The sequence below is a fragment of the Durio zibethinus genome, chromosome 14 (assembly GCF_047325235.1).
Source record: "Durio zibethinus cultivar Kanyao isolate XHJ-2024 chromosome 14, ASM4732523v1, whole genome shotgun sequence".
Classification (NCBI taxonomy): domain Eukaryota; kingdom Viridiplantae; phylum Streptophyta; class Magnoliopsida; order Malvales; family Malvaceae; genus Durio; species Durio zibethinus.
Window position 1 is genome coordinate 9,762,025 of NC_143175.1, and position 24,506 is coordinate 9,786,530.

The window sequence follows — 24,506 nt, forward strand, 5'->3', positions numbered from 1 at the left end:
AGGCTTTGGATGCTATTAAAAATATGTCAAATTTCTCTAAAATCATATTACCTTAAACCAAACGTTGAAATCAAATATCCAACAACAAGATTAGGAGAGAAAATGTACAAATTCTCCCCTAGCCAAACGCTCATCTAGTGTCATGTAAGATGGTTAGAAATGTTTTAGTGTTATCAAAATGACCTAACCTGAGCTTACCCGTTCGCCACACTCTAGTAATATCTAAGATGGTATTGTTTTTGAATTTGGTGTAGAAGTTCGGAATGGTTGTTAGTAAGAGGCAAACACATAAATAAGGGGCAAGCAACAACGCTCATTCACATTGGAAATGCATAGGAAACCAAGCTGTTCCTATCTTATAGATTATTATAATAACTTAGCATGTTTAAGCATGTAAATGCATCATCCTAACTAGCCAAATCCTCACATTCCCGATTTGTTCTCCTGTAAACAAGTCAGCTTTACAGGTTGAAGCTCCTATTCCTTGGAAGACTGATGTTTACTGCACGTGCATGCTGCCGAACAATCGTGCCGAGTACTAATACGTATTCTATAAGAAGCAGAAGCCACATCAAGCAGTTAAGCAACTTAGCGTATTGTGCTTCAAGGAGGAGACAACCCACTACCAATCTCATTTTTAACCTTTTTTTTTTTTTTCGCATTTTTTTCATGACTCCAAGAAGGGTTTAAGATGCCATCATGAAAGATGGACAAGCTCTTGCAGATTCAAGTCAGGGAGAAGCCCACTCGAAGTAGTGGCAGCGGGAACCTCTAGTGACAGTCCAGTTTCCACAGCCGAAGAACACACTACCTTGCTTTGGCCCAGGCTTCCAAACCATTCCTTTGCTACTCTTCACTCCACAGAAACAGTAGGGGTGGTACTGGAATAGGGGCATTTGCTGATCCTTGGGCTTGTGGGGTTGATGTGGAGAGAATGCCATGTTCTTAGGGATCGGGTTCCATGTCAATAGACCATCACTAGCCTGCCACATCAATGAGTTTGTGATAGCCAATTTAAAACCCTTGCGCATCAATAGGGCAAGTAAGCGTGCTGTGTTTTTGGCATCATCAAGGCCACAATGGGCACGGCCCTGCCAAGCCAGGCCAGCCATCTCTACTGCCTCCTTCAGGTTGCACTTCACACCACCGAAAACTTCTAAGAAAGGAACTTTTAAGTTGATCCACCTGCCAAAAGGAAAATAAGAATAAAAAATTAATACAAATGGCTATCTTAACAAACGTGTCAACACTACCATAAATTTTTTGTAAATAAATATGATCTGTTAAAGAATTAAAAAAACAAAAACAAACATACAAACAAGCACATATCAAAATTACTTACTGGTTGAAGTAAGGAGGCTTCCGGATCTTCTTGAATCGACACTCAGATTCCAACATTACCCGACAATCCCAATTTGACCACGTCACCACAGCAAAGTTGGTGTTTTTTATGCCCTTCTTCTCAAGCCATTTATCATGCCTAAGGAGAGCCTCACTCAGAGTAACACCTCTATCTACCTAGAACACATAAAGGCATATTTAGGATATAGGCTCACAAGTCACACTGGAAAAATTATCGAGAAAAGAGAGCAATAAACCATAATCAAACATCAGTACAGATAATATCACAATCTGACTTGTCCAGCCACAGACCAATCCCTAAACTTGAACCCCTATACAACATCAAGCTTAAATAGGGAGCCCCCAGAATCTTGCATCACCTCTCTTGATTGAATTCCTGTTATACCACCCCTAGTAAAATCCAGTTGATGCTATTGCCAAAAAATCCAGTTGATGCTATTGCCAAAAATCCAATTGATGCTATGCCAAGTTAGCAAAAGTAAAGTCAGCATTAACTTCATGCTTCCCAAGTTGTAATTTTTCTACTAGTGTGTCTTTAGCAAAGACCAAAAGTACAGTACAGCAGCAATCAAGTATATCAATATATGCAACAAAAATTAGAAACCAATTACAGCAAATTCAAGCCTGTCCAGGCAAAAACATATTTGGGCAACCCTTTCTTCAATTAACCCAGGAGAAAGAATTTCAAGAAGCATGTTCATCAGCAACATACATGCTGCATAGTCAGGACATAAAAGTCAGTCTAGTTCTTACTATATCCACATCCAAACATATATGTACTCTTTACGTAAGAAGGAATTTTCTGTATCAAGCCTAAAAGGAAAAACAATAGATGATATGAAAGGAGCTTATCACCGATATGTTAAAATCTAAATATACCTAGTTCCAATGATGAACTAAAAAACACCAATACATAAATACATGTGATTGTGCTACCACTATTGTAACATCATTCACATAGTGCCCAACGTCATGCTGTCCAACGGTTAAGTTTCCTAATCTTACTAAACACATGGAATTCTGAACTGACCTCAATTTGCTGGATGCCAGTCAGATCCTTGCAGAAATCACTCAGGAGCTGATTGCAAGTTGGTCGTACATATGTCTGAAAACATGCTTCCAGCTGGCCAGTTACACTACTCACAATGACAGATGGAAACTCAATTATCTCCTGTGGATAGGGATTTCTTTCCTTGTCACATGTAGCCTCAAAGTCTATGACCACAAAGTACTGAAAATCTTGGAACTGGAATTGATGAGGGTATCCAGGAGTGATCACATTGAATGGGGCATAATGAAATCGGTTATCCACAGGAAAGTGGTAAAATTGGCTCCCAGAGGCATTCAATGGGTATGGCTGCAACTTATGAGAGTCAGGATAGAAGGTCGACCATGAGCCATACTCATGCCGGATAGTAGGTTTGTGGTAAAACTCATTTGGAAGTTCCATCAACTTTCCACTCAATGAGCAAACTGGTTCTATAACATCCCCACCTGAGTGAGTACCAATTTCATCTTTAAGCTCCGGAAGGCCTTCAATTGAATTCCCAGTACATTGCAGGTTGTATGGGAACCTCTTTGTCTGGAGGCATTTTAAGACTGCCTCACAGTTCTGCAAAGTTTCTACATAAAATAAGTAAGCAAAAACATATCAGTATAATATCAAATTTGATGTATGCATCAACAATACGAGTGTATGACTTGTACTAATTCCTCTGAATCAAAGAACAAACAAACAAACAAATGCCTACTTTTGAGACAAAGACAAAGTGCAAAATCACAAAACAAAGAAAAAATGTAGAATTGAATAACAGAAAGTTCAAGATATGTTGAGATGCGAGTTCAGTATTACGATTTTGGACATCAAAAAAATACTTCCCAAAACTATAAGGGCACTAACACATTAGAGACAGCACCTTGAAGCATAAGAAAGGAAAATCTATGTATGTGGTTCCTCTCAGAAATAGTAACAAGAAGCAATAACCAATGGCAGCACGAGGGACAAACAGTAACGGACAAATCAGTAGCAACAGGTTTGGAACTCAGTACAGAGACAGGCAAAAATAAACATAGGAACTTTTAGCACAGCTTAAAAGGCTTTAACTCACCAGCATAATTCACACAAGAGTACCATATATTTGATCAGATAATAGGCCTAGCATGCATCACTGCCTTCAGCTATGCCCCTTCATCTTTCACTTCTGTAGTGGAGCCTCAAACAGCTATATTTAGGCATGCACAAGAAAATGGCAGGCTAAATGGGATTAAAGAAATGAAAATGAACCTCCAAAAGTCAAGATCCTTGAAGATAAAGGATACCACTGTCTTTGAATATATTCCTCCGTCAAACTTTTAATTTGAAGGTGAAAGACACAGCTAAGAAAGTGCAAAGTCAATATCTCTGCAACACTCTCCATCCACCTCCATAGGCTGAAAGTCAAGTAGCCAATTTTTTACCAAGGGCATCAATAAAAGTGCCTTCTTTAATGCTAAAAGATCTCCATAAGACTGAAATTCAAGTTGCCATTTCTTTCCCAAGAACATCGATGAAGTTCCATCCTAAATGCTAATAGAAGACTAAGTTATCAAGTCATTCTAGTAAAAAAGATAAAGAAACAAAATCGAGAAAGTTGCTTCAAAAGCAACAAAACTTCTGAATTCAACTAAGTTCATATTTGAGCTGTTCTACTTCTTATAGTGATGTGAAGAAAGAGCATTCTTTCTTTTCTTTGGTAAACTAGAAAATTCTTCTGGTATATATATTCCTAACACTTCTATGGTAAATGTTTCTTCATCCTTATAAGGAGAAATGAGGAGCAAAAAAGGGGAAGAGCTAAGACAAAGGCGCATGAAAAGGAAGACAAGTTTCAATGGAATCCAAATGAAAGAATAAACTGAGCACTAACTAGTGAAGTTTACTTAAGATAAATAATAAAAATAGCATAACCAATATATACACAAGACTAAATTTTATTTTGGCAACTAAGGAAGACAATCTCCAGAGTCCACTCATTTCACCAAACTAGGTGTAAGCATCACATAGATGAAGAGTTTCATCAAAGCTGTCGTGCATACCTACGAATGCAAATAAAGATCCATAACAGAGGGTCACTTTTATAGACTTCAAAGACTTATTGAGCCAGTTTTGTGAGCATTTCAGTTATTCTCTCGGTCCAGTGTAATAAACTTATGCACCAATTTAACTTAGAGCATGTGCCACTAATTTCTGAACATCATTAAGAAATCTGAAGGAAACACACTATGGGCAATGCATTTTCCTAGGCCTGAAGCCTCAGTAACCTGGTATGATGCTAAGGCCTTATTTCTCTAATTCTTCATTTAGCTCATCTTTGAAACTTACATTTGAACTTTCCTTTGCTGGGAGTCAAAACATAGCTAAATAATGGACCAATATGCAATTCAATAAAAAAAGAGTAAAACTGATGTAATGAGTTAACCTAAGCACATTAAAAATACTCAAATTTTAGAACATCAACTAGACTATCATCTTTCAGGCCAAAAAAGAAAAACTAGACGATCATCTCATTCACAAAGCCTAGCCAACCTTATTTTGAGCATGCTGATTGAGGATCCAACTACATTCAGATTAGCCTAATGAACCAAAAAACCCTGTTCTAATTGTTTAGATAGAATGATAGTCAAACTTCCCCTGAAACAAGTTCAAAACAAGATCCATTTTTATTTATATCTTTATTTTAAAATTTTAGGTAATGCCTGTCCAACCCTAAACCTTGTAGCTAACATGCAACAATTTTACAGGATAGATATTTCATGATTATATACAAATCATATATGATAACTTATTTAACAACGTATTACTTAGGTGAAGCTTCGCCAGACAACATGCTAAAGCAAGCCGCCAATTGATCCAAATTCCAAATCCAAATTTTCACCTAATTGCTAATGAAACCTAGTGGAGACAATAGCAACAAAACCTAGGTCAATCACTAGTCCAGGAATCAACAATTTCCAATCGATTTTTTGGAATCTAAACCCTAAAGGTAGTAGCTCATTGCAATACAGAAAGAGTGACTTCACTGTGATGGATGTCATGACAATGAGATGATTCAAACAAGGTACCACAAAATAGTCTAACAGACTCAAATATTTCGAAATATCTAGCACTAGAAATAATCCAACAAGCTACCTAAAGCTTCTCCACATAGTCACGCTTAAGACTAAAAAAGGTCTATCTGGTTCGGATAACAGACAGCTTATAATTAAATATGAAAAAAAGCATTCACATACTTCTCTTCCAATCATTCCAATAAACAACAGGTTCAACTTATATATCCATTTTAAAATCAAATACGCCAAATTAATAACATATTTTCTCAACAACGCTTATCAATACTTTCTTCATTTATCCAATATGCAGTACCAAGTCAAGTCTGCAAAATAAAAATTACACAACATAGTATGACATAAGCTTTCAATTTCATCGTATTAACCATTCAATTGCACACAAATTTAAAAAGCCCTCAAATTTAAGATACCATATCTCACACCAGTCCAATGGGAACCGTACCGGACCTCGTCAATTGAATCCTAAATTCGAATTAAATTATTCAAAAAAACTCAAACCTGAAGCAACGCAGATGAAGATCTTAAAGCAAAGTGATCTCAACATTGGGAAAATAAAGCAATAAAAAAACTATATTTTTAAGAAAAGTATAAAAAAATCCATCAAAGACAATGCCCAAAAAAATCACATATTTAAAAACCTCATTAATCAAAACACCACAAAAATAAAAATAAAAATAACTCAAATAAACTGAAACCCATAACTCAAAGCAGATCAAAGTTCACAACTTCAAAACGCATAAAAAAAACTAGAAAAAAAAATAACCTTCATTTTCAAGGGCCATCATGATCTTGTCTATAATTAAGATCCACCAGCAAGTACATCAGATCGTCTTCTTTTTTCTCTCACCTGTAAAAACAAATACTAAATAAATAAATGAACCCAAAAAAAAAAAAAAAAGAAAGAGATTTCAAATAAAAAAGAAAGTAAGAAAAAAAAAAGTGTAGAGAAGAGAATGACCTGGTGTGACGCTATAGAGAAAAGATAAGAGTATGACGACGGGAAGCTTATGTATGATAAGAAGAGAGGCCGTTTCTTTTTCCTAATATTTGTGCTTTTGTTTGTTTGATTAATAACACTACATCATTTTTGGAACAATTCTATTTGCATCCTTTTAGTTTCACATTTTTGCAATGAGGCCCCGTATTTATTTTCTTGATGAGATTTACTTTTCAAAAATGTGTCATAATACCGTACAATGCTACAAGTCTTGAAGAAAAAAAAAAATCTATTGGATGAACCAGGATAGCGCACTTTAGAAATTCTCTGGATTTAAATTAGCAAAACGTTTTTGAAAAGAATTCTCGTTTCTTCTTTTTTTTTTTTTGCCAATTTTAATTATTTTAATTATTTTCTTCAGATTCTTTCTATTCTATGTAACTATGAAAGGTTGACTAGATTGATTGACTGAATCATAAGAAAAGATCCTTAGATCTATGAACTTCAATGATTACCAAGGATGAATCGAGTTTTAACGAGAAAAATGGCATTTGGCGTGAATCAAGTTCTAAAGCTAATGAAGCCACGAAGCGAAAGGTGATAAACTGAAGGTAGTTGTTTATAGCATCAGTAGATCAAGTTTTGTAGTATTATCTTCCATTGAAGACTGATGGGGGGTTAACTATAAAACTGTCGAATGAAGTTTTTGGAAAAGGCATTTTTTAATGGTAGAACTCTTTTATTGTTCAATTCATAAGGAGAATACATAACTTTAACCTCTTCCAAAAAATGGTCAACATACTATGGGGGAAAGATGGGGAAGTATAGGTCAAGCCTACTGGGCAGAATCTTTTTATGATCCAACTACTAATTTCTGACACAGGAAATTCGATTTTTGAGTTTTGGTCGTGGCATATCCAGAACAAGATGTTGATAATTAGAAAATGAGGGCCATGAATGCAATCATTGGAATTTAACATGGAGAAACTGCCAATCTGGGTTCATCTGGGCAGTGTTCCTCTCGAGTTGCACTCAAAGAAGGGGCTAAGTGACATTGGTAGTGCATTGGGGACTCCATTATACATGTATTTAATTACTGCCAAACTGCAAAGATTGGCCTATGTCAAAATTTGTGTGGAATTGAGGGCAACATTGGAAGTTCAAAGAACAATTAATATTGTGCTGAGAGATAGGCCTTCAATCTCTGTTACAGTGGAAATATTGTGGATGCCTCAAAAGTGCTTTCATTGTTGCATTTTTAGGCATTTTGATGAAACATGCCCAAGAAAGCTAGTGACGGCTACTATTAAGGTGTAGACGCCTAAGGACAAGACTATAATGCTAGAGAGCAATAAAAATGAGGGTGATCTATAGCCAGCTACAACTAAAAAGAGGAGTGAAAGGGAGAAGGGCAAGGCAGCAGCACAAACCTTTTCTACTGTTACAAATGCTTTGCTAGAGAGGGGCGAACAGTAACAAATCAATTGAAAGCGAAAAAGGGGGTGAAAAGATGAGGTTAGGGTAGTAAGACTTAATTTTATCTAGGTAATTTCAAAAATTTTTGTAAATTTATTATTAAAAGCGATCACAAATTAAACTTGAATTAATTCAATTGATTTTGTCAAGTTGAATAATTATTTTTTGAGTTATAAAATTGATTGGATTAAATTTCAATTATGAATTTGACCTTAAAAATATAAAATTATGAAATTACTTTTTAAAAGTAAATTATCAAAATATCTTTAATGTTTAGAAAAATAAAATTTCTCCAACTTTTCTTCTTCACTTTCAGCTCTCACACCAACATATTATTTCCCCTTAATTCCATTAACTCCTTTCTCCCAACATAATCATAATCCCTGCATAATTATCTCAACACCATCATTCTACCTCTTTCTGACGCATCATTCAATTTTTCCTCTCTTCCAAAGTCACCACTCAAATTCCCTCATTTTCCTCTCCATTTTTTGATCCGAATACAGCCTAACATACCCATAGAACTCATTTCCTAGGAACATCTTACATTTTTAGAACACACACCCAAGAAAATACACAGATATAAGACCAAAAGAAGACCATTTAAGCCATCACCATCAGAGGTCAACTACCCCCACTAAACACCGACACAGCTTCAATCTTTACCAAAATTTGGCCATCAAACCCATCACCCAAAGATCACCATCCAATCACCATCCCACCAGTGAAACCTGAAACAAAACCCAAAAGAATAAACATCACTAAAAAGAAAATTAAAAAAAAAATAAAAAAGGTGAAGTTTTGGTTTTCGATTTTAGACTTTCTAGAGAAATCCACTTTTGATTTCAGACATAAAAACAAAAAGAGATGAATGAGGAAAAGGGAAAATAGAGGTTCACTATCTTTAGTGATAGTTGTATTGATGAATTATGGCGAATGGTTTCTTAATAATTAGAAATGCTGAAAAGAGAGAGCAAGCAGAAGGCAATAATATATTAAAATTTAAGGAGGATTGAACAACAGTAAGGTGGTTTTCTGGTAGCTTAAAATTTTAAGATAAATATTAGATCTAGGATATTTGTTGTAACGATTTTAGAATTGTAAGACGAATTTAAAAATAAAAAAAATAAAATAAAATTATTATTAATTTTTTTATTAGATACGATTGATTATTTATTAAAATTTATCTTTTTAATAAGATTTTAAGATTAATAAAAATTTATTAAAAAGATAATTTTATGACCTGCTAAACAGTCTAAGTTTGGGAGTTTATTACGTGTTGAAAAAAATTAATACCTCCATAACGTCCGTTTAAAACGGTATCAATTAATTATGTGTTATTCATTGATTTTTATAAAAATAATCTTATTTTCGACGTGTGAAAAATAATTTTCTTGATTTTTTTCATTTAATGAAAATTAGTTTTTTAATTTTATTTTATTTTTTAATGTTTCATTTTTTATTTGAGAAAAATAAATTAAAACCTTTTTCATTAAAATAACTCTTAAAATAATCCAATAATTAGTAACATTAAAAGAACTTTTTTTCACCTAGAGATTTCTTAGACATCACTTTTCAGAATACCATAGAATCTCATCCTTGGATGCTCGAATTTACTTTTCATAAAAACTTTATTATGCATGCAATGTAAAATGCTAATATGTTGATGCATGTATTTTATTCTCTTTTTTAGAAATTTTATTATTTTTTCATTAATATTTTCATTTTAAAAAATAAAGAAAATAAAATTTTTATTATATTGAAGATTTTCTATAAATATTTTAATACATTAATAATATTTAAAAAAATTCTCACCTAAGAATTTCTTGAAGCATCTCTACTCAAAATGCTTTTAGAATAACATCATCAGATAAATTTTTTTTTTCTCATTTTTATTACTTATTCTTAATTTATTAGTTAATTATTATTTATTATTTTATAACAAAAGAAAATTTTTATTGTATTGAAAATTTTTTTAATAAATACTCTAATACACTGACAGTATTTAAAAAAAATCTTCTTACTTAGAGATTTTGTATGTATCACTACTTGGAGTACCTTTGAATCTCATCGTTGGATAAAAAAATTTTATTTTTTTATTATTTTTGTATTATTTTATAAGATTTATTTTAAAAATAACAAAATTATCACAAATTTTTACTATATATTTCATTATTTATTCTTCTTTATTAATATTATAAAACAACAAAAATTTATTGTGGTAAATTTAAATATTTTAATATGCATAAATATTAATAATAAAATTAAAAATAACAAAAAATATATTTAAAAAAATTTAAAAGAAAATCACCTGAACTGGACCGATCAACGTCTATCTGATGGTTTGACGGTCTGGTTGGGTTCAGTAGTTCGAGGCTGGTCCTACTCGGTGTGGGTCGATTCAAACGATTTGGAGCCGATCTGGCTTGATCTAGACCGGTCAAGATTAAATGAGAAACGGGCTGTCAAGTCGGATGCATGGATCCCGAGTTGAGTCACGGGCTGACGCGCGAATCTTTCGGCTCAAAACAATGTCGTTTTGACCTTTTAATGAAACGACGTTGTTTTGACTTTCAGCTTTCTATAAAAGCCAAAAAAAAAATTTGTCTCATTTTTTCTTCTCCCTCTCTCTCTACACTCTCAGACCCTCTCTCTAGACTGATTGGTCCATCATCATCCGTCGCTTTGGTCGCCATCGGTGGTTGTTGATTGATCGTCGAAAAATACCTAAAAAACACTAAAACATTTTCCTCAACCTCTTCTCGTCAGATTCGACCTTCTTTTCATCGAAAACAACTGCTTTATTTTTTTCTTTTCTTGTATTTTTTGTTTGTCTTTTTTTTTTTTTTGTATTTTTTATATTATTATTGTATTTAATAATAATATTATCTTATTAACAAATTTGATCAAGGTCGAATAAATGTGATGTCTACAATCTTTAAAGGGTTTTAATGTAAATTCAAATTAGTAGTTAAGTTAGTTAGCTTTTAAGTAAATGTATCAGTTGAATTTTCAACAATCCAAGGTTATTAGTCAATTCAATCAGTCTAAGTGTGTTACCTATCAATGGCATAGTCATTGTATTTAGGTTATTATTTGTTATATTGGAACACAGGTTGTTAGTTAGTTTTCGCATTAGTCCCTTTAATCTTAAAGGCGATGACGTTTATATATGCTAAGTTGTTTCATTATAACGGCATGTATGAAATGAATTTATTCTTATCATCTCTTTTCAAATCTTTTTTCTTCTTTTTTTTTCTTTATTTTAAACATTTTTTGTTTCTTCCTGTTTTGATTCTCTTTTTTTTTTTCTTATTATGTTAAACAATTATATTACTTAGTATCAAAGCTTCAATCTTGGCCTTGGATGAAGGGGTAAAGACCAAATTGCAAAAAAATGAAACTCTACTGGAAGAATTAATAAAGCTTTTAGAACGTGTTTTTCAATAGTTTTAGGAAGGGATTCGATTTGCCATGGAAAATTTTTAACACTAAATTTATCGAGGCGATCTATCGAATAAATATAATAATTAATGAAAAAATCGATGATGAAAAGGCTAGTGATTTGGAAGAGAACTGACAAGTTGAACAGTACACTTCATGATAACTTCTATCTATCCTTTTTTTTTTTTTAGTATTTTTCATTTGTTCTTCCCAAACTCATCGTTGGAGATCTTTATTTTATGTTCAATGATTTTATGTCTGAAAATCCTTGTAAAATTATCATGTCTAACATGCTAGTACCTAAAATGTTTAATGAGTCTAAAGTTGAAAAAGTAAGTGGCAAATGAGATGTTGAGCTTAATAGTCATTAAATTGCTAGTTATTTAATGTTAAAGAATATTTATTTTTTTATTGTAATAATATATAAATTCATAAATTTATTATTAAATTTAGAATGAAAAAAATTATTATCAATTTTTTTTAGTTAGATAATTGATCACCTAATTGAAGTTGATCTGTAAAATAAAAATTAAGTTCAAAAATTAATTATGTATGAAAAAAATTGTAACATCCTCAAAACGTATATCCAAATAATGATATCAACTTAATTTTGAATTATTCAAATCTTAATCACCATCAATTTTTTTTTTTTTGCTTTATCAAATAATTTATAAATTTTATTAGAACAGTAAAATCTTTTAAAATTATTTATTTATTTATTCATTATTTTGAAAACATTATTTACAAAGATTTTATTTTTTAAAAAAAAAATTTTAAATATGTTCTTTCAAAAATGTCAATGGCAGAAATAGTTTTTTTTTTTTTTTAAGTTTTTATTTTTTTTTTCACTTCAATTAGCACTTGAAATAACAAATAAAAAAATAAATAATAACTAAACAAATTAAAAAAAGAACTCACCAAACAATCAGGTCGATCACTGGGTAACCACATGGATTTGAAGCAACAAATAGTTTTGGTTCTTCAATAGCCCCAAATGGCACTGTTTGTAGGATTGAAAATAATTCTTCTTCCTCTCTCTCGCCACAGATCGCCTCCTTTGTAGGATTGAAAAACGCTAAAAAAATCGACAACCCAGAATCTAGCGCTGAGCCTTTATGGATCTCGTCACTCCTTGTCTTCCTCTTTTCACAGTAGAACCAATTTTCAGCAACCTTTACTCATAGATTTACCACCAGCTCAATTTAACGCCCCTTGTCACAGCCCCACTGCATACAATTGCCAGATATTTTTGAAACTTCCCAACCTTTCTGCAGCAATATCAGCTTCAAAAGAAATTAAGACCCAAACAGCATCAGTGTCCTCTTCATTAACTGAATATTTGTTGGAAGTGTCCAGAACCCTCTGCAAGAACTACTTAGTCACAATCTCATTGAAACAGGCAACAGTCGCAGCAGAGTGAAGGCCTTGAGTTCGGGTAAGGGATCCCTACAAGCGGTGGACTGCCAGTGTTTGGACTAAGGAAGAGTGCTACTTCCTGCTCGCCGCAAATCCTTGCAATTGGAGAGATAAGAAAAAGGAGAGGGTGGTTAACTTCGTTTCTGAAATTTGTGGGGCTGGTCTTCTGCTTCCTCTTTTTTCTTTCTTTTTTATGTTATTTTTCCTTTGAATCCCGACTATATGTTTTTCTATATATTGCATATGAGGATATCTCTGCTGGTTTTCGGTGTGGATTAATTTTTCAGGCTCCTCCTCCTTGATTCTTTGCATGAATTATGCCAAACAAATCTGTAAGTGAATCACCAAGAATCATGCTCCGTGATTGAATCTCCAAGAATCATGCTCCAACAGATCCGAGATTGATCACCAATTTCCCTTTTTTCTTAAACCTTTTTTTTTTTTAAATAATAATAATACTATAATATATTATTATATTAATATACTATACTCTAATATAATATAATAATAATAAAATAATACCAATAATATAATAATACTAATAAAAATAATCTTATTGACCCTGGACACATATAGGTGTTTATAGTTACTCTTTTTTGCATGTTTCTGTCAGACATGGATGATGCAAAGACTTAGACATCCATTTTGTTCGAATCAAATCAATGAGTAAAAACGATCGGAACGAAACCATGAGTTAAGAATGAATAGACCAAAATCGAGTTGAAGTCAAAAATAAATGATCAAGATAAAATCACGAGTCATAAAAAAAGATCTGGACTGAGCCAAGATCTAGTGATCATGATGAAATTACGAATAAAAAATAAAGCCACCAAGATCGAGTCAATATCAAAAATAAATGACAAAGACGAAACTACGAGTTAAAAATGAATCCATGATCGAGTCGAAGTTAAAAACAAATTACCGAAACGAAATCACGAGTCATAAGAAATTATCTAGATTAAGCCAAGATTAGATGATCGGGACGAAACCACGAGTCAAAAATGAGGTGATCAAGATCGAGTCGAGGTCGAAAATAAATGATTGAGATAGAACCACAAGTCAAAAATGAAGTTTGAAATTCACTCTAAATCCAAAGATTCGCAATTTAGACAGAAGTTGGAGAGGTCCCAAAATTGCAAGGATTCAAAATTTGTAAAAGTTTTTAGATTGCCAAGAATGAAAGATTCACAAGATGCAAAATTTTTAAGGATTTTTAGGTTCACAAGAAAGAAAGATTCGCAAGACTCTAAGTTTCACAAAAGTTCTAGATTCATAAAGATACAATATTTGTAGGTTTCGAGTTTCACAACGGTTCTAGATTTGTAAAGATGTAAGATTCGTAAGGATTTTCAGGTTCATAAGAAAGAAAAATTTGCAAGACTCCAAGTTTCGCAAAGGTTCTAGAGTCACAAAGATGCAAGGTTCACAAGAATTTTCAGGTTCACAAGAAAGAAAATTTCATAAGACTCCAAGTTTCGCAAAGGTTCTAAATTCGTAAAGACTCCAAGTTCGTAAGGACTTTCAGATTTCAAGTTTTGCAAAAGTGTAAAATTTGCAAGGACTTTCAAATTCAAAAAAAAAAAATTAGCAAAATCACAAGTTTTACAAAGGTTAAAAAATGATTTGGACCGAACCAAGATCGAGTGAACAGGATGAAACCATGAGTTAAAAGATGAGATGTCCATGATCGAGTCAAGGTCGAACATAAGTGATCGGGACAAAGTCACGAATCATAAGAAATGATCTGGATTGAGCCAAGATCGGGTGACTAGGACAAAACCACGAGTCATTAAAAATGATCTGGACTGAGTCAAGATCGAACGAGTGATAATAGAATAATGCAAGTGCATGTCCTATCTATGATGCAAATGTAAACACAATGTATGTAGTGTAGATGTCATGAAATTTCAATTGTGGTGACAAGATTCTTAAGACTCCACCAACTCTTTCTAGCTTCTCAATATTAATAGTCTCAAAGTAAATTTTATCAACTGATTCATGTCATTTTTCTTATCTGGTCACAACTCACAAGTCATATCAACCAATCTATCACTGAATTCATCATCAGGTCACCCTATTTGCCCATTTCTAAATTTTTTTCTCATCCTTCTTTTCATTTATCTCATCTTGAAATTCTTTTAAAGAATGAAAAACTCTTTATGAAAAATATCATTTATTTATTTGCCAACATTCAAATCAATGACAGACATGATGCATTTTCTTGGTTCATTCAGGGGATGCTCATTTGGTGAAGGGTAGGAAAAATAGATCTTTATTATTGAAAGAATAAAATGTAGGGTCAAGAACAATTTAAGGGTGAACAAAGGTAAAATGCTGTGATTTATTCAAATAGGACATTAATCCAAAATAATGAGTGCTCAATAATTTTGAACTCAAATTCAAAATCATCTTTCGAAATACATTCCATTAACATCTTCAACCTTAAGCTAATCATCATCCTTATTTCGAGGACCTTTACATGAAGTTATTTTTTTAAGTTTTCATCTTCACTTAAACCCCCTTTTCAAGTTTTCAGTTTAAGTTTTCCTTTTTCCTCCTTTGTCTTTTTTTTTTTTATTTTTTTTATTTTGCTTTTTTGCTTTTTTTTTTTTTATGCTTTTTACATTTTTATTCTTTTCTTTTTTTTTTCGAATTTTCAGTTTAAGTCTTTCTTTTTCCTCCTTTGTCTTTTTTTTTTCTTTTTTTTATTTTTTTTATTTTTGCTTTTTTTTTTGTACATGTTTTCTCTTTTTTTTTTTTTCCTTTTTTAATATTTTGATCAAAGCTTCACATAATCCAATGACAAACCTACCCCAATTCAATTCATGATTCTCCAAATTAAGTATTCATATTTGATCAAAATAAACTTTTAAGAGACGTAACGTAGGCTAAGGTAAATTGTGTCAAAGAAAGGGATAAAATAGGCCTAAATTGTATTTGAAGGGTAATCAAACCAATGATTATTTCTTCCTGTGGAGCACATTAGTGTTTTGCCCCATCAATATTTTTTGTTTTCTTTTTCTTTTTCTTTTTTGCGAAGCACATTAGCATTTATCCCATCATTTTTATTTTTATTTTTTTCTTTTTTGCTTTTTTTTAGGTGGAGCACATTAGCATTTTGCCCTATCATTTTTTTTTTTTTTATTTTTTTATTTATCAAGAAAACTTAATCACAAAAGAGTTTTGCCACTAAAGATGAAAAAAAATTTTCAAACTTTACCTTCAGTGTGAAGGTGATCCTTGTTTAAGATTTCTCAAAAAAAAATTTTAACAAGCTCAAATGGGGTGGTAAGGGATAATTTTATTTTTTGAAAGATAGAAGAAAAATGGTCATTTCTCATTTTAAATATGAATACTCTCAATGAAGAACATTCATCGACTAGGAGCAAGCTTGTGAGTAAACAATCACAAAGATCATGTTTCATATCATTTCTAAAATTCTTCACCAAATTTATCTTCTTTTTATTTAATAATCTCAATGAATCAACAATCTTCATCTATCAATCAAAGCATTATGAACGATATTTTTAAAATCGAATCCTGAATTATCATCTTGACTATTTAAACATTCCTTATTTAGAATTAAAGAGTGGATATGAGAAAAGGTATGAGAAAGTAAAAGTAAATAATGGTGACACACAAAAAAAAATGTCATGAGAATGCATTATATCTATCACTTTTATTAAAATGATGAAAATAAACTAAAATCCAAGCTCATAAAAGAGATTCATATTTTCAAAAAATCCTAAGATGATAATCAATTTCAATCAACTTTCCTAAAGTTATACCCCTGAAAGATTGGGCAAAAGGTTTTTGTGGATATTCAGCTCTCTTGATTCTTTGAAGCTTATCGAGCCTGCTCGAATCAAACTTTACACTTTATGCTTAAAAGCAGGGCAAGTTTCTATAGAGTGACCGACATTCCCATTATGATAGTCACATGTGGCATTAACATTCTACCATTTGAGATAGGGTGGCTTCAATGGTTTCAAAAAGACTAAGGATACTAAGTCATTCTTAACTAGTTCTAGAAATAGCTCAATTTAGGTTATGGGGATAGGATCAATATGAGCTCTCTCTTGATTGCCTATGGATTTTCTTAAACCACTCACTTGATTATTAAACCTTGAAACTGGTATAGTAACAGGATAAAACCAATATGCAGGTGCTTAAAATGTTGACTGATAAAGACTTAGAGTGGCATTTTTCATAGCTGGGAGATAAGGCTGGCAAGGAATTTGTGCAACATTATTAGTTGTTGGATAGTAAGTAGATGAACATACGGTGAATGTGGAGTATAAGTTTTGGATTGCTATCCTTCAAAACTCACCACTTGGGCTTCATCCTCTTTTCTTTTAGGCATCCCACCTTTTTAGCACTGTCAGTCTTTCATTCCCTAAGCTTACCATTCTTGGTGGCATTTTCAATAATCTCCCCTAAGATCACCATATCGGTAAAATTCTTGATTGTATTTCTTATCATCTTCTCATAGTAAGATGACTTTATAGTGCTTACAAATAGCACTATTGTTTCTTTCTCTGTTAGGGGAGGCTGGACTTGAGCAGCAACATCCCGCCACCTTTGAGCATATTCTTTGAAAGACTTAGATATTTTTTTCTTCATACCTTGTATCGAAAAGTGATCAAGAGCCATGTTTATAATATGGCAGTACTGATTGATGAAAGATCGAGTTAAATCTTTTCATAACTTAATACGAGTCATATCCAACTGGACATACCACCTTACAGTAGATCCGATTAAGCTATCCTGGAATACATGCATTAGCAATTTTTCATTGCTGGCATATGCTGTCATCTTACGATAGTACATTGTGATATACATAATGAGGCACTTGGTATACTTATCAAATTTTGGTACCTTAAATTTTAGAGGAATCACAATATCTGAAACTAGGCAAAGGTTGGCACCATCCATGGATCCATAGAAATCAATGCCCTCTACAGTCTATAATCTTTCTTCAATCATACTTATGGCTTAATCGATCTTAAAGTCTTCTAAGGGTACAACTGTCTACAGTTTTTTTTCTCTTTAGTCTCATCCATTTTAAGAATTTGGATTGGCTCATCTACTTTTTTAGTAAAGACAAGATTGGTATAGCTTTGAACATTCCCTTGATTAAAATTTAAGAACGTGGTCTGTTGTTGATGAAAGCTTGGAGTGGTCTGAGTCTAATGTGGATTGAAACCTTGACAATATGCTGATTTAGTAGCTTCTTGTGAGATATCTTATTCTATTACCTTTCCTCTATTTCCCTTTTCTAGAGCCTTCAAGATTTTGCTTAATTTTTCTTCAAGTATCTCCTGGACCTTTTCTATTCTTTCAAGCAAGTCTACATTGTCTTACTCTATTTTTTTTGCTTTAGCTAGAGTGTAATACTTGTGTTAATCTATTCCTTGAACCTTGATTTCCCACAATTATGGTGTAAATTTAAAATGATGTTTATGGATCTATCAAATTATGCATGAAAATGAATGCAATGATGCATGAATGCATGCATACATAATAAGAAAAAGAATTAGCAAGCATAATATTTAACTTGCTTGTATGTGTATAAATATGCGCAAGAAAAGAAATAAAAAAAGACAAGAAAATTGGTTAGTCATCTCAATAAAAAAAAATAAACACTATAAAGTAAGCAAAATAACAACATGACCCTAGATTTGGGTTAACTACAAAGGGTGAGAAATAAGGCTCTATCTATGGTTAGGCTTCTAAAGTCAACATATGTGGTTTGGGTCATTTCTAAAAGGTTCCCAAATTGTTCCCTACATCATAATCTATTACAAACTAGCAAAGCACCCCAATCCTCACCCATCATAGGCTTCAAATGGAAAGGGTTCAATATGAGTGAGAGTGTTTCGCAGGCCCATGCAGAGACATGAAATCTCATGAGAGTATAGGTACTTCACTCATTCCTAAAAAGTAGAGTCCCGATGGAAGGCTTATGTTATGCACATGCAAATGAATGATAGATATATATATATATACAATAAATAGATAATTAGGCAAATCTAAGCAATGAAAAATAAGCAGGTATACATAATGAAAAGGAAATAAATAATAAAATAGATATAAGCAATAAAGGGAATAAAATAATTTCAAACTTATTAAGCAAGACTTGGATAATATGAAATCATTTACTAGCTTGACTCTCAATTTCTCCAACGAAGTCGCCAAACTATTATAACATATAGATTCGTAGACCAACCGATAGACTTGAAATGAAAGAAGTCACTACTAATCTTTTTTAGTTAAGTGATTGGTCACCTAATTGAAATTGATCTGCAAAACAGATATTAGATTCAAAAGTCGATTGCACATGAAAAATGTTGTAACATCTCCAAAATATCTATTCAATAGATGATATCAATTTGATTTCAAATTGTCCAAGCCCTGATCATCATCAATTTTTTTTTTACTTTACCAAATAATTTATGAATTTTATTAGAACAATAAAATCTTTCAAAATTTTTTGTTTATTTATTATTTTGAAAACATTATTTACAAAGATTTTTTTTTAGAAAAATTTTTTTTTTGTGAAATATATTCTTTCAAAAATGTCAGTGACAAAAATAATTCTCTTTTTTGTTTTTTTTTAAGTTTTTTATTTCTTTTCACTTCAATTAGCACTTGAAATAACAAATAAGAAAATAAATAATAAATAAACAAATTGAAAAAAGAACTCACCAAACAATCGGGTCGGTCATTGGGTACCCACATGGATTTGAAGCAACAAATAGTTTTGGTTCTTCAATAGCCCCAAACGGCACCGTTTTTTATAACTCTTTCCAGGCCAAAATAATTCTTCTTCTTCCTCTCTGTTGCCACAGATCGCCTCCTTTGTAGGATTGAAGAACGCTAAAAAAATCGACAACCCAGAATCTGGCGTTGAGCCTCTATGGATCTCGTCACTCTTTGTCTTCCGCTTTTCACAATAGAACCAACTTTTAGCAACCTTTACTCATAGATTTACCACCAGCTCAATTTAATGCCCCTTGTCACAGCCCCATTGCATACAATTGCCAGATATTTTTGAAACTTCCCAACCTTTCTGCAACAATAACAGCTTCAAAAGAAATCAAGACCCAAACAGCATTAGTGTCCTCTTCATTAACTGAATATTTGTTAGAAATGTCCCGAACCCTCTTCAAGAACTACTTAGTCACAATCTCATCGAAACGGGCAACAGTCGCAGCAGAGTGAAGGCCTTGAGTTCGGGTAAGGGATCCCTACAAGTGGTGGACTGCCAGTGTTTGGACTAAGGAAGAGCGCTATTTCCTGCTCGCCGCAAATCCTTGCAGTTGGAGAGATAATAAAAAGGAGAGGGTTGTTGACTTTGTTTCTGAAAATTGTGGGGCTGGTCTTCTGCTTCCTCTTTTTTCTTTCTTTTTTTTTTTTTTTTTTTCCTTGGAATCTCGAGTATATGTTTCTATCTATTGTATATGAGGATATCTCTGCTGGCTTTCGGTGTGGATTAATTTTTCAGGCTCCTCCTCGTTGATTCTTTGCATGAATTATGCCAAACAAATTTGTAACACCAAGAATCATGCTCCGTGATTGAATCTCCAAGAATCATGCTCCAACGGATCTGAGATTGATCACCAATTTCCCTTTTTTTTTTTTTATTTTAAACCTTTTTTATTTTTTTTAAATAATAATAATAATAATACTAATAAATTATGTACAATATAATAATAATAATAATAATAATATATCATTATATTAATACATTACACTCCAATATAATATAATAATAATAAAATAATACTAATAATATAATAATACTAATAAAAATAGCTTTATTTACCTTCGACACATACAAGTGTTTACATTAATTAAAAAGAATAAATTTAAGTCTATTGAAGTAGTAGTTAATAGAGATTTTATCAAACCTTTCTTTAAAAAGGTTGTCATGCTTGTGGAACATTTGAAAGGGTCATTTTGTAATGTTTGTGAATAAAGGTGGGCCTATTGTTTTATGTGATCCTTATAGGTTTAAACTTTTGATAATGTGACGGATGAGTAATGGTAATACAGTAGTGTAGGTCATTGAGATTTATGATTTTGAATTGATTAAGGCAACATATGATGATGAGGTGTATTCAGGTAATCTTGATAGAGGAAAGTCAAGGGAGGTTGTTTTTATGTCACCATGTGCATGTTTCTTGGCTCTTGGAACTCATGGATAAAGAGGTCATTTATAGGTTTTTTATTAAGAACATTCTTGTTTTGTCTTATGGGAACTTTAAGCAAGAATGCAACATATGTTTTTTGTATGACTTAGTTATATGTAGCCTTAGACAATTAGCTTAGATGATTTTGGGAAGTGTGATAAGGATGTGAATAGGTCAAGAAGCTTTTTATATTTTCCATTATGGCAAGGATATGTGTTGTCTAATTATAGACACCAAATTTTCTCTGGATTTGATTTTATAGGATTTAATTTTTTGTTAAATTAAAAAAAATGAGGGAAGAGTTTGATTCAAATTTAAAAGTCTAATGTTTTTATTGAAAAAAGGAATTGGTTAAAGAGATTGATTTGGATTAAAATTTTAAATATGAATTTGATTAAAAGATTCAAACCAAGAAGAAAACCTTTTCCTCTCAAGGCTTGTAACAAAACCTTGTGAGGATGATAAAAAAGAATCAAGCAATAGGCAGAAAAAATCTGAAGGCAAGAAAGGTTAGAAAAATTGTAAAAAATATATATAGCAATCAAAGTGAAGAATTCATAAAAAAAATATAACAGTTTTTTTTAGAAATTTTTTTAGGGGGAATGGTGGAAGTTTTAGCTTCATTTTGGAGAAACCTAAGGACTTACAAGATTAAAATAACATTTTTTGGGTGAATTTTTTGGTATTTTCTGGAAATTTCATAAATTGGTTGAATTTTTCAACAATATTCAAATTTCTTGGCAACTTTTTGACATGAGTTCCCGATTTCTTGTGGGATATTTCCATATCCTGACCAAACCTCGACAACGATTTCCAGTTTCCAACAACATCCCTAAAACTCTAGCAATAAACCCAGATCACGATTGAGCTCCAACACCACTTCGGTTAAGTTTTGCAAAACTTGATGCCAGATAATGAATCTAGAGAGAGAAGTAGAAAAATAGAGAAAAAAAAAGAAATATGAAAAAATTTTGGTTTTATAATGACAAAAAATGATGTCATTTGGGGTTTTCTAAGTTAGCCAACCTACGTGTTACCATTTAGCAATCCAATTCGCATGTGACCTTTACTGGTGACCTATTTCAGCTGCCAATGCCGAGCTAACCAAGTTGCTGACGTAAGCTTGAGCTACATCTTTCCAACCGATCTTTCTTCTTGCAACCAAGCCATCTCCTTTGAGCAGAGCCAAGTCATCCTCTTTAGTAAAATTTTTTATTTTATTTCATTTTATAATTAATTTTTTTTGTATCTTATGTTGTTTATTTAAGTTTCAATTGGTTTCATTTTTTTATATTATTTACTTTTATTTATTTTATTCATATAAATTTTATTTATTGATATTTTTAAAAAATATTTTTAAAAAAATAAATGCATGAACTTTACCAAACTATTGGAGGATCTTTATGAGTTTAAAATTTTTAAATTATGATTTCTACCAAACGATTAGAGAAATTTATAATAAATTTTTATTTAAAAAATGTTTTCAAGAATATATTTTTTTATGTTATCAAATGATTAGAAAATTTCATAATAAAAAAATTTTTAAATAAAATTATTTTTAAATCCTACCAGGAATATTCAAATTTTTGTTAAGTCTGATTAAACTATTAGAGGATTTAATGACTTTATTTTTTTAAAAAAAATTCATAAAAAGATTTTTAATAAAAAATCTCACTAAATGATTGAAGGATATGCATTGATATAATATTCTACCAAATGATTAGAGGATTTTATTGATTGATTTCAAAAAAATGATTTCATAGAAAATATATTAATGAATCTGAAGACAAAGCCTTTTCAGAGTGAGACACGAGTCTTAATAAATACTCCTGAGGTAAAAAAATTATCTTAAATTACTACTAAATGATTAGAGTAATTTTAAGATCGATTTTCAATATTAAATTTACTAGGTAAATTACAAATCGATTTTCAATATTAAATTTACTAGGTAAATTACAAACACATTTTAAGACTTGGATAACATGAAATCAAATTGGTACCATCATTTGATGGGTGTTGTGAAGGTGCTATAACTTTCTTCACACGTAATCATACTTCTAGATCTCACCTTGGTTTCATAAAACATAAATCAACCCATTTTAAAGATACCTAAGTCAAGCTTGAAATTTTTCTTTAAAGAACAAATTCAACTAGGTGGTCAATCGCACCTTAATAAAAAAGATTGGTAGCAACTCCTAAAATCAAGTCGAGCTATAGGTCTACAGATCTATATGGTATGATAGTTTGGTAACTCTACTCGAGGATAGAAAGTCAAGTCAATAAATGACTTCATATTATCCAAGCCTACTTTAATAAATTTACAAACTTTAGTTTTGTTCCTTGTGTTTTACTTTCATATTATATATTGTCATTAATGTGTATATACATAACATAAGCTCTATGCTTGAGCTTCGTCCTTTAGGAGAGAGTAAAATACATATGCTTTCATGAGATTTCATATCTTCACATAGGCTAGCAAAATAGTTTCACTCAAATTGAGCCCTTTTTATTTGTAGCCTATAATGGGTAAAGATTGGGGTATCATACTAGTCTGTGATAGACAATAATGTAAAGAACAATTTAGAAACCTCTAGAATTAACCCAAAGCACATATAGTTAACTTTATCAACTTAACCTATTGATAAAGCCATGTCTCCTTTATCTTTTAGAATTGACTTGGAGTTTAGGATCATATTATTATATTTTGTGCTAACATGTTTCCTCTTATTTTTTATATTTCATTAACTAACCATTTTCTTTCTTTATTTTTCTTCTTTATGCATATTCATAAACCATATATATAGACTACATAACATATTTACCCTGAAGACATTTCCAACAAAAAAGCTTTCATGGAACCTATAGAATGTCTAGTTTGAGCTTCGTCCATGTTTGCTAAATGCAACGCATCTAATGAGTTAAAGATTGAATCAAAAAATCTCTAACAGAAAAAAGGAGATTGTTTGCCACCTAACTATATTTCTACACTACCTAAAAAAGTTTGACTACTCCTTGAACAAAATGATCTACAAGATTTAACAACCATATGCAAAAACATGAGCTCGTCAAGCCAATAAGCCTTCTGTCAAAAAATTGATCATATTGCACACCTCTTATCAGTGAAAGTGGAGAGTTCACTTATAAAAGTAATGTTGCAGTTCTGGGACCCTTCATATTATTGTTTTATCTTTAATAAAGTGGATATGATGCCAACCATAAAAGAGTATTCAATTTTGGTAGATATGCATCTCTAACATCCAAACAAAGTTTATATGAAAAAACAAAAGCATAGGTATCGAAAGAAGTTAGCTTATATCTTAGAAGTCAACAAGGAAGTTGTAAATTCGCATATCAAGAAAAAAGAGCACATAAGGGTATTCTTTGATAGTTTTTTCATGATTTCATTACAAAATATCCAAATGATGACTAGGAATTGAATGTATTTGCCTTAGCCATATATGGTATGGTGATCTTTCCTAAAGTCTTGGGCCATTTTGAGATAAAGGTGGTAGATTTATTTGAGCAAATAGAAAAAAGATACAATCCTTCACTAGCAATCTTGGCAAAAG

General features: G+C 31.7%; 1 protein-coding gene and 1 long non-coding RNA gene across 10 annotated transcripts; both read right to left on the reverse strand.

The window, feature by feature from the left end:
- Positions 1 to 293: 293 nt before the first annotated feature.
- On the reverse strand, positions 294 to 6,498 carry LOC111294045 (uncharacterized). 8 transcript variants are annotated; one of them, XM_089743474.1, is made up of 7 exons: positions 6,428 to 6,498; positions 6,233 to 6,316; positions 3,682 to 3,792; positions 3,471 to 3,584; positions 2,393 to 2,985; positions 1,343 to 1,518; positions 294 to 1,185 (listed from the first exon to the last, which is right to left on the reverse strand). In XM_089743474.1, exons 5-7 carry the CDS (start codon positions 2,810 to 2,812, stop codon positions 732 to 734), a joined length of 1,050 nt encoding a protein of 349 aa, XP_089599600.1. In that variant the 5' UTR covers positions 2,813 to 2,985; positions 3,471 to 3,584; positions 3,682 to 3,792; positions 6,233 to 6,316; positions 6,428 to 6,498; the 3' UTR covers positions 294 to 731. The 8 variants fall into 8 exon arrangements, with proteins under 8 accessions (XP_089599600.1, XP_089599601.1, XP_089599602.1 ...); XM_089743475.1 differs by having other exon boundaries at positions 3,471 to 3,563; positions 3,647 to 3,792; XM_089743476.1 differs by having other exon boundaries at positions 3,682 to 3,928.
- A 1,535-nt stretch (positions 6,499 to 8,033) lies between these two features.
- On the reverse strand, positions 8,034 to 20,407 carry LOC149515026 (uncharacterized). Of its 2 annotated transcripts, none has more exons than XR_016327502.1 (4): positions 19,451 to 20,407; positions 12,245 to 19,045; positions 10,194 to 10,609; positions 8,034 to 8,613 (listed from the first exon to the last, which is right to left on the reverse strand). It is a non-coding gene; the product is annotated as an uncharacterized LOC149515026 (long non-coding RNA). The 2 variants fall into 2 exon arrangements; XR_016327503.1 differs by having other exon boundaries at positions 8,078 to 8,613; positions 12,245 to 13,072; positions 19,451 to 20,340.
- Positions 20,408 to 24,506: the final 4,099 nt, after the last annotated feature.